General features: G+C 40.0%; 1 protein-coding gene across 1 annotated transcript; it reads right to left on the reverse strand.

Moving 5' to 3' along the window:
• Positions 1 to 8,395: 8,395 nt before the first annotated feature.
• On the reverse strand, positions 8,396 to 10,420 carry MAP10 (microtubule associated protein 10; the record flags this gene model as incomplete). Its single annotated transcript, XM_035899687.1, has 1 exon — positions 8,396 to 10,420. A coding segment is annotated over one exon (2,025 nt), but the record flags the coding sequence as incomplete, so codon positions are not given.
• Between the last annotated feature and the right edge of the window lie 3 nt (positions 10,421 to 10,423).

A 10,423-nucleotide genomic window follows, 5' to 3' on the forward strand; every position in this document is an offset into this window, starting at 1 on the left:
ACAGAAATTTCTAAACATCAAGTGTCAGGGCTTTCCTCTTTGCTTCTTCCGTTGCCTTTGCATTACTCTGTCATCTTTAATTGGGGTAGCGAAGGATGTTTGGTGGTGTGTGTGTTTCTATGTGTACTGCTTGTTTTTAACTCTTTGTCCAGAACAACTCCCATACTGGAAGGAAAGAGAAAAGATCAGCAAGTTGTGGTGTTTTGCGCAGAGATGGGCTATTACTCATTTTAAGAGTCAAGCACAAGATGTCATTTCTGATATATAAGTAATTTTTTATCCAGAGTGTCTTAAAAGCACACGCTTCCTTGTGCAATCAGGAAGGTAATTGAGAGACCAGTTCATATGCTTAAGTTAGCCAGGGGAGAAGCAAATAAACTAGGCTCCCTCCAAGAGGGACTCATCCTAAAACTTAATCTCTCCTTCCTTTCTTGTCTGTCTTCATTTTAATGTCCTGCAGGTCAAAATGCAAGGCTTGTGGGGCTGTCCCAGAAAGAGATACTGTCTTTGACCTGGAGTGCATGGAGCAAACTCCTGTTGTTAGTATTGCATCAGTACAACTTTATTCTGCTTTATGCTGTACATCTGATCCATAATTTTGGTATTTGCTCCAGTTGTGGAACTGTTGGCAGACCTGTGTGAGACGGCTCCAGTAAAAGCAGGACTGCTGGGGTCTACACTATTGCTAAACTCAAACCAAAACAAAATGCATATCTTCACAGTTCTCCCTATTGAGATCAGAAGTAAAAGTAATAAATACAGTGAAGGAAGCTGTTCTCCAATTATTTGGGATGTTAAGTGGAATGGGAAAGTGCTTCAAAATATTTCTCAAATGGTTTCTGTAAACATTCCTTGAATAGCTTTCCTGTGCCTACATTTGGTGTGTGTTTAAGAAGACAGGGGCACTTTCTAGAAAATTAGTTTTTGTCTTCCCTTTGGTTTGTTGGAAATCTCATAAAGGCTGGGGAAACTGAATTTCAGTTCCATTTTAAGGCTTCCAAAGAAGCAAGTAAAGTTTCAGAGGAATATCTGGAACTTAGCCCCCAACTTTTCACCCAACTTCTCTAAGTTTGCCCATGACTCATTGTTCTGAACATATAAATGTGATGCCAGCAGCAGACACGGGACATTTCTTTGGCTGACTCCTGTGCTGCTATAAGGTTTCACAAGAACAGAAAACAAATTTCAGTTAGGACTCTGTTGCTGTTACTGCTTTCCTTGATGCAGCCCTTGACTGTATCAACCCAAACTAAATTCACACAGCATGTGTGTAATTTGACAGATTTTAATCAACAGCTAAACATTTGGAAAAAGGATGCAATTAAAAAGTGGTGTTGTAACAGTGATGAATACCATGGAAGCAGTAGGTTAGTGAATCTGCTGCTCTCATTGAAAATGCACCAATTTTCTTGCTGATAAAAGGTTTTGATAATGGTGAATCTGCTCTAAAACTTTGTTATTAAAAATGGGTATATAGGAATGTACAGAAATACCTTGCTTTCTGAGGTCTTGCCTTTCTGTTGAAGGACCCTGAACAACTGCTTAGATGCTTGTTTTGAAGAAACCCTACGCATCTATTCCACTTTACAAATAAAACTCTGCAATGCTCAGAGGGATGTAAAGTAGCATTACAGGAGCAGTAGGAGTTGAGAGACCTGCAGGAATCACACGGCTGTTAATTGTGTTTCAGAAGAGTACAGCAATGGCTATGAATTATGGCTATGAATCAGAAACCAGATTTCTTACATACAATAATTCTATTGCTGTGTCTTGTTAGAGTTATGGATAAGAAAATTGAAACCACACCCCATCTGTATATCACAGCTTCCCTTGTATTGTGTTCTATGTTAGCAAGGTTTGACTGTTTCCTGAAGAGTTTCTTTCACTACATATGCCATTAAATTTTGATCAGCATTATCATTAGTATAGTCATAGCACAGTGTTGACACCAGCAGTCAGGAGTAAGCAGATGAAATGTTAAGGACTGCAATGCAGAGAAGGTCAGACCACGATCCGGTGGCTTCTGTCCTAAATTCTATGTCTGGCATGTTCTGTGGACAAGAAGTCTAAGCAATACAGCTACCCACTGGCAGAAAGAGCAGGACTGAGATGAAGGAAGGTAACAACAGATGTACAGCAATTTCCAGATTTTTAAAATTGTTTTTTGAGAATGGAAAAAGTTAGAGCTACATAGAAATGGGCACCGAGTGGGGAAACTAAAGTGCATGGAAGCAGGAAGGGGATAAACCATGCCAAGCCCAGCAGACAATGGGCAGAGCTTCAGTTTGATATCAAAGATGAGAACAAGCCAGTGAAGGTGTCTGAGAAGTGTTTGGGGATTTTTTTGAATGGTAAATATGAGCAAGCTGAGTTCTAGAGCTGATATGAAATATGCGATGAGGAGAAGCTGGAACAGGAAAGGTGAAAGGAACAACAGGGATTTGGGGGGGTGGGGGGGCGGCCGCTGAAATAAGGTTCTTGAGATACTGGGAGAAATAACAGGCAGGACCACATGGTAGCACTGAAATTTAGGGGACAGTCAAAGGTTATGTACTTTGAGTACGTAAGCATAAGGGACAGGGAAAATACTGAATCTCCCAAAAGTTAGAGACAAGAGAAAAAGAGCTGGAATTTCCTTGACACCAAAGGAGTTTCTTTCAATCATGATACTGTTAAACTTTCCAAATGGCTCTGAAAATATTTGTTGAAGCATGACTTATCGTCTTTCAAAAACAGTTTTGTATTCCAAGAGATAACACTGGTAAAGCCCTCTGCATGGATGTCCTTTCTGCGACATTTTTTTGAGGAATTTCAGGGGATTTGACTATGTAAATACCTTTACTTCCTTTTGAAAACCTGCTACCTTCTGTTAATGGATATGTAGAGAACCAAATTCTTGCCTGATTTAGCTCAGATACCGCAATGTATGAAGGAAATCTACTAGGCTCTCACCCCAAATGTTTGAAAAATGACTATGATTAGAATAAATATACATAATAGACACCTGAAGTTTTTTTATTTAACATTTTAGGGTTTGGATTTTTTTTTTAAACCAATTTTTAAAGGTTAATTTAGTTAGGAGTACTGTGTATCTCAGATGTTATTTAAACAATTCGTCTACCAAGCCATGTTATTTTAAACAGTTGGTAAGTGAATAACTTGCAGAGGTCTCTGCAAAACTGAAGATTAATACTGTTTTCTCCAGCATGAGACATTTAAATTCATCCTCTAGAAACCAATAGAGAACACTGACTACCCTCCTGGGAAAATGCAAGCAATTCCTTAAATTCAGGGGAGGTTTACATTCCAATTGTCATATAAAATTCAGACAAGTGAAATCATGAAAGCCAAACTGAAACAAACTGATTTAATAAAGGTGAATGTCAATGCCAAACAAGAAAAAGGCAGTGAAACTGCAGCTCATCTGGGTGATTTCAGCATAACAGAACTGCATACATACAAGGAATTTAAAATCAAGGAAGAATCTGAATGTGGACAAAACTGAAATTAAAATCAAACAGCATACTCACTAAAAGGGAGGATGGAAAATGCAAGCAGCTAGCTGGTAGCAAACATTAGCTATAGGAGATGTGATTGCCATTAGCTCAAATGCATGTTCAATTAGAGCCAGCGTAAGTTCTCACAGAGATGGCCACAGTTGTCTAAAAAGAAAGATTAGTCTGGAAATCAAAATTTTAGAAAAGGATTAAAGGCAGGGTTTGGGAGAGGTAGAGAAACCTGATGTCTGATAACCATGGGCAAATGTTCACAGTCTGGGATGGTCATTCTGCAGCTCTGAATGAGTGGTGTTACATTTCACAGGAGCTGGTGAAGATCCTGCCTGTAACAGTCAACAAAACCTTTTAAGGATATGAATGTAAGATTCAATGATTTGACTTCTAGACAATCAAAAGCTGAGCAAGCAGTAGATGCTGGTGACAAATGCTGAGAAAAGGAAAGCAAAGTCCCAAAGATTTCCAAATAATGATTAGCATTTAACTCTGAGCAGTACTTACACAAAAAGAAACAAAATTATTACAATAGCAGGCATCATAAAATACTGAGACCTAGAAGAATGAAAGTAGTAAGAATAACTCAAAAAATTCAATCGCAGTTACCAAGGCTGGATGTAATTTCAGAAAACTGAGGAGAAGGACTTCCAAAATGATGAAGGGATTACAAATTGTAAAATAGGTGATAGGAATTATCATCAGAGAAATCACAAACAGAAAAGAGACTGTTGTCATCTAATCAGAGTGCTGAAAGCTGAGGAAAAAAAAATGGAGGAAACATGCCTGGCTGGGACTTCTTTAAAATGTTCCTAGTACTGACTGAGTAATAAGACTGATCAGAACTACCTAATGGCAGGAAAACGTTACAGTGGAAGAGGTAAAGCAACCCAAACTGTCAGTATTTCGTGTCCTGCTCTTCCCATCGCACCATCAGTTATATAGTACTGGCTATTATATAGTACTGGCTATCTAAATTTATTTTAACAAATAGTATGCTGAGATAACTGTTTAAAAGACAGTCATAGCAAACTTGGTTTAGGGTCATAAATTCTGAAAAGAATTACTGTGTATATCTAGGAGTTTATTTCTCGGTTTGGGACTTGTGGTGAAACATTAAGTTCAATTATATTTGAGCTGATTTAACCACCCTTATCTTAAGCAATAAAACTATGGTTTTGAACACCTATCTACCTTAATTCTAGAATGTTGTACAGATTTAAAGCAAAGATAGTTGCTAAAGCAACAAGTCAAAAGTAAGAAGCTAGATGGCTTTGTTTAGTGAGGATCTATGATAAACTTAGCTAATTCTCACATTTTAATTTCACTGTAGTAAAGTTCAAAGTGTAACTAACAACAGTGTAAAACTTGAAGTAACTATAGTTACTTCTTAACAGTGTGGAGCAAGGAAATGTTTAGAGTTAACGAGTCAATGAGATCAAAACAAAAACTACAGCAAATCCAGTCAAAATACAATTGTGTATGAAATCTCTAAGGGCTACGGGAAATCAGGAAATAGGGAGCTTTTAGTAAATATTTTGGGTTTGTGATACTTTGCACTTGGCTCTGTCAAGCATGTAACAAATCTGTGACAGAGACCCCGTGTTCATGGGCATTGCTCAACCTTCAGTAACAACTGAAAAGCTCTTACAAGCAGATGGCTGGGGGACTGTAAGAAGCCGTGTTGGTTTTACATCAGTCTCTCAGTGGATATGGGCCCACACTATAATGAGTTCTAATTAATAATCATTATGGGAGCTCTGACAAAGAACCATGGATTGAATGCATGTGGAAAAATTAGCTATTCTTGCTCCAAAAGCTGAGTTTTCAAATCAAGGTTTTCATGTGTAGTGGGACAAGATTTCATTCTTCATCTATCTTCTCATTTTCTAGTCTGTGAGGCAGTCCTTATGGAACAGTTTTAGTTGAGATCTTTCTAGGAAAGCAGTTTTCCAATGCGTTGGCTTTCTTCAGACTGAATCAGAAAAGTAGTGCAGAGCTACCAAAGAGAGTACTGACACTTCTGCTACTTCACTTGGACACCCCAGCTCTGCCACTAGGGTTCTACTTCTTGGGATGCTTTTGGGGTATCTGAAAAACAGGCACATATTCTGAAGTATCTATGCTACTTCTGGGAAGGCTGCACAAGAACTGTGGGAGATATACTACTATTATTTGTTTCTCCTAGCATATTGTCATGTCCCCTGCACAAGCATAATCCATACAATTTAGCCCTTACAATTCAGAAATTATGTCTGTATGAAAAATTGGTGTAGTACTTCAGTTAAAGTTGAGAGACCTTTTATTAAACCTCTGTTAACAACTTGATCACAGTGGTACAGGTTGCAAGTTATAATGACAAAATTGGCTAGCTTGTATAATGTAGTAGTGTGGATTATTATAGGATTTGTACAAAAGGGAATTTGTTGCTGCCTTTTTTTTTCTTATTATTTTATACTGATAGTAAATACCTCTGTTTTGCTCTGTTGGGTTGACACAGAGAATCCTCTTGTCAGTAGAAGGTACTTCTTGCCAATATACCAGTTTATGAGTTTTCAGTGACAAATCAGTGACACAAAGTTCTTTCTCATTTTTGTTGACTGGGAGTTGCTGTTTGAATATTAACTAAAATTTCATTTACTTTCGCAACAACGTAGATAATATCTGAAAAGATTACCATCCCAGAGGGTAGGAACTATCTGTTAACCTCTCCACACTATAACAACTACCTTGAGTCTATATTTGAAAAGGCAAAATTAAATGAAAACATGTAAGCATGATGCTGATGTTCTTGTGTAATGTCTCCTATTGTCTTCCTAGTATGCATTTTCTGTCATTTTCATCATTCTTCTGATAACATTATAAATGCTATTACACAATAAACATTAGAAATGCTATCCCAAATAAAATTAGCTGAAAAGAGATTAATTTAATGATTTAAACAAAAGAAATATTCTTCCTACCATATTTCTTCTGGAAATTGAAAAATGTAGGATGGGATAGAGAACAGGAAAAGGACTAGGAATTTGCCCTGGAGTTTCAACCCATTTGGGGTTGAAAACAAACTTTATTTTTAAAGTAAACTTTTCTTAAGCAACGATTTTAAAATCGTGGACTTTTAGTGTTAGCAACTCATTTAAATAGCCGCAGAGTAGAAATGGCTGGCCAGCATTGTATTCTAGTGAGAGTTTTGCCCATGAGAACTGCAAGATCTTATTCCATCAGTATAATCAGAATTACTGCCATGTATAAATGACAGTCTGAATCTATGTGTATCAAACAAGTCCATGGCACTAGAAGAAAAAAGAAAAAAAGTATATTTTGGTCTGGAATTGGAGCTGATGAAACACAGGCACCCTAAATAATGTTTAAGAATTGCTCTGGCCAGAGATTTCCTTTGATATATGGACAATTTTATCTGCTTAACTTTAGATTAAAAATATTAGTAGCGGTGTTCTCAGAAATCAACACCAGATACTTGAATAATCTTCACAGGTATTAGTACTTTTAAATAGGAGAGGTGCTGTGATTCCTACAAAATAAACACATAGTAGGATGGAAATAAAAAATTCTCAAGATGTTAAAGGGTAAACACAGGCTCTTGCAGTAAGTACACGGAGAACTACAGTGAGAAATTTAAAAGTTGGGAAAATAAGTCAGCTTGTAAATTATGAGGAAAAGGGGAGCTGGTAAGTCTCTCATTTAACCCTGAGGATGAATGTTGTCAATGATGAGATAGGAATATAAAGCTGGTGAAGGAGACAAACTACATGAAGAGAGTGGAAAGGGACAAGAGAGACCTAAAAACTACGGAAGGAATTTTGAGCTCTCTTCAGATGGAAGTCAAAGAACGTCTCTGAAATCTGTAATGGGGATACAGACTCTAAAAATTAAACTCAGTAGTTAAATAAAGACATTCAATCCAGTGATCAAACTGGAAGTCTTAAAACCAAACCAGAAAGCAAAATTGAACATCAGATGGTAGTTCAACCAAAGGAACTGAAAAGGGGATGTGGCAAATTCTTCACTATCTCTAATCCTTAACTCAGGATGTAATACGCTCATTTGTTCCAAGTTTCCAGGCTGTGAGTGCTGACCCCCTACTTTCCCTAGTGTCAGAGAATGCAATTAGGGAGTTGCAAAGCGTTGCAAATTTACTGCACTCTTCCCTACTCTTTGCACATCCTTAGTCTTCAAGGTCAAGTAACTTCCATCAACCTCTCAAAGCCCTCCCAGGTTATATGGATTTACTATCACCAGTAATTCTTAAACTATTTTATAATAAATTGTGAAAATCTAACCTAAATGAGAAGCTTCAACCTAAGAAACTCTAAAAGGGCTGATCTAGTTCTGGTCACAGTATTTAGCAGCAGAACAGGGAAGCAAATACATCATGGTACAGATTGGCTGATAAAAGTCTGTGCTGGTACTGGCCGTGACTGTATGTTTTAAGTGACCATTTCTAATGAAAATGAAGCATGGAAATATTTCCTATGAGGGATGAAAACTTCATGTTCAGTTAGGAACATATTTTGTACTTGGCTGTTTCTGTAGTATGTTATTACTTCTACCCTGGACAAGTTCTGTGGGTACTGACTGCATTTGCTGCTTCTGTCTTTATTTCTTCTGCTTTTGACAGGAAGTTATGTTTCTTGCACTGTTCAGTTTACTTTTGTATTATGATACTGACACTGAAGTCATGCTATAGGTATGCTTAAAGAGCCATTCGTTAGAGATTCAAATTGTAGTTTATTTTAAGTAAATTCACCAATGTATTAAACATGCATGATAAAGTCTTAAATTAACTTGTATATATTACAACTAAATGTAACAGGCCTGATAAAGTTTAAATATTGTATCTTAATCCAGACAGTGAAAACTTGTAATTACATTGTGTATCCCGGAAGTTTGTTTATTACAAGTTCACTGATGTCTTTATATTGATGAGGAACACGTAGTTTTCCCAGAAAATCCTCCTCTTTGTCTGACATACTGTTTTCCAGAACACTAAGTTCAAGATCAGACATGTTGGATGGCAAGTAAGACCTAACTTGAGTTACTGACTGGCTTTTTCCTGCAGGGGGTTGCCCCTTTCCTATATTCAGGTCAGCATCAGAGCTTTGCCCCTTTCCTATATACAGATCAGCATCAGAGCTAACCTGTTTGCTTCTCAGTGTAGGTACTTGTTTAATATGCTGATCACCCCTCTTCTCTTCCTTACTGATCTGTTGGGCTTCCTCCTCTTCATCCAATAACCTTGCTCGAATGGAGGCATCATTAATTGAATCAACAGATTCATTACTAGTTCTCTTGCTGGATTTTAAGCCACTGTTTCTCTTCGAAGACTGGACTGGAGATGAAACCGAAGGAACTGGCAGATCTGAAATACTTTCAGCTCTTTGACTTGTCTTTGAAATTCGGGACCTGCTGGATTCCAGCTCTGTATCTGACCAACCTCGCTTTGTGCTTTCAAGCCACAGAGGTTCAGGACTGCTGTCAAGAGCTTCCGAGTCTTTGCTCATACACTCAGCACTGGTGAAATCATCCGAATAAACTGTGTTCTCAGGACTAGCAATGAAATCATCTGAGTATATGAATTCAGAGTTATTTTCAACACTCCTGCTGGGGCTTGGTTTATGATCACTTGCAACAGACCCATCATCATGCTCTGCGGTTTTACGTTGGATTAAGTGTATCACTTCCTCATTACTTCCCTTTGCATTAGCATCTGATGGGAAAGCTGCCGGGAGCTGGGCTTTTGCATACTCTTCCTTGCGAGCAGATTTTGATACAGCTTCCTCCACTAAGGGGGCTGTAGTTACTTTCCATGGACGTTCCTTGCTTGCAATTTCATCACTCTTCGATAGACATGCAATAGGCTGTTTCTGCACATCAGGGGATGCACCTGCTGTCACAGAAACGTACTCTGCGAGAGCACTGTTTTGTAATGTAGTCTCAACAGTTTTGTCAAGCTGATTATTCTGCTTTGAACCGTCTCCCTTGCTACCATGCCTGTAAGAAACCACATCCTGTCCTCCAGCATTTCTGAGCAGCTTCCTTTTGGATAAAGGGCCTCTCTCCATCATCTCCATTTGCTTTTTTCTGTACTGCTCCCTCCTTTCATGAATTATCAGTTTATCAGGATTGGTCTGCTGCAGCCGTAGCCGCAGTGTATTTGTCAGCCCGTACAACAGTTTCCTTCTGGGAGGTCTGTTTTCCTTAGTTTTGCAGTTCCTTTCAGAGCCTGCCTGTCCCTGGACTACAGCTTTCTTAGGTCCTCTCTCAGCCCGGGAAGACCCTGGCGCGGTGCCCTCTCGCCAGCCTTGCTTGGATTGAGGGCTAGCAGCTCCACTGCTCCCACCTGGCCCCATGGGTGCCTCTGCAGGCCGGAGGGCAGAGGAGTGGCTGGGGCTGGGGGGCCGTGAGGCCATGCTACCACCCCCTGGGCCCTTGTAGAGCCAGGCCAGATGGGGGTGGATGGCAGCAGGCGTAGCACCACGGGCGAGCACTGACAGCTCTGCCAGCAAGGCACTGAGCAGCTGCAGCTGCCCCAGGGTGCTGTGGAGCTGTTGAGGGCTGGTGGGGTGCAGCAATGAAGGCCCAGCACTGGGACATGGGGGGCTCTGGGCTTTGTCTTGCTCCTGCGGTCTCCAGGCCTCAACATGCTCCCATTTCCCCGCAGCTGCTGCTGCTGGCGGCAGATGAGGCTCAGCAGGCTCGCAGCTGTAATAGAGCACGGGAGGGCAAATGATGTTGCCCTCCAGCTCATCACCCGCCTCCTCCTCTTCCTCCTTCTCCTCAACCCCCGGCTCAGGGGAGGTGGCAGGCGACGTGGCAGCACCGGGGCTAGCGGGGCTCGGCGGGGGCGGCTCCTCACCGGCCTCCAGGCTGGTGAGGCGGTAGCTCAGGACCAG

Source organism: Egretta garzetta, unplaced genomic scaffold, assembly GCF_000687185.1.
Source record: "Egretta garzetta isolate BGI_Z169 unplaced genomic scaffold, ASM68718v1 scaffold118, whole genome shotgun sequence".
Classification (NCBI taxonomy): Eukaryota; Metazoa; Chordata; class Aves; order Pelecaniformes; family Ardeidae; genus Egretta; species Egretta garzetta.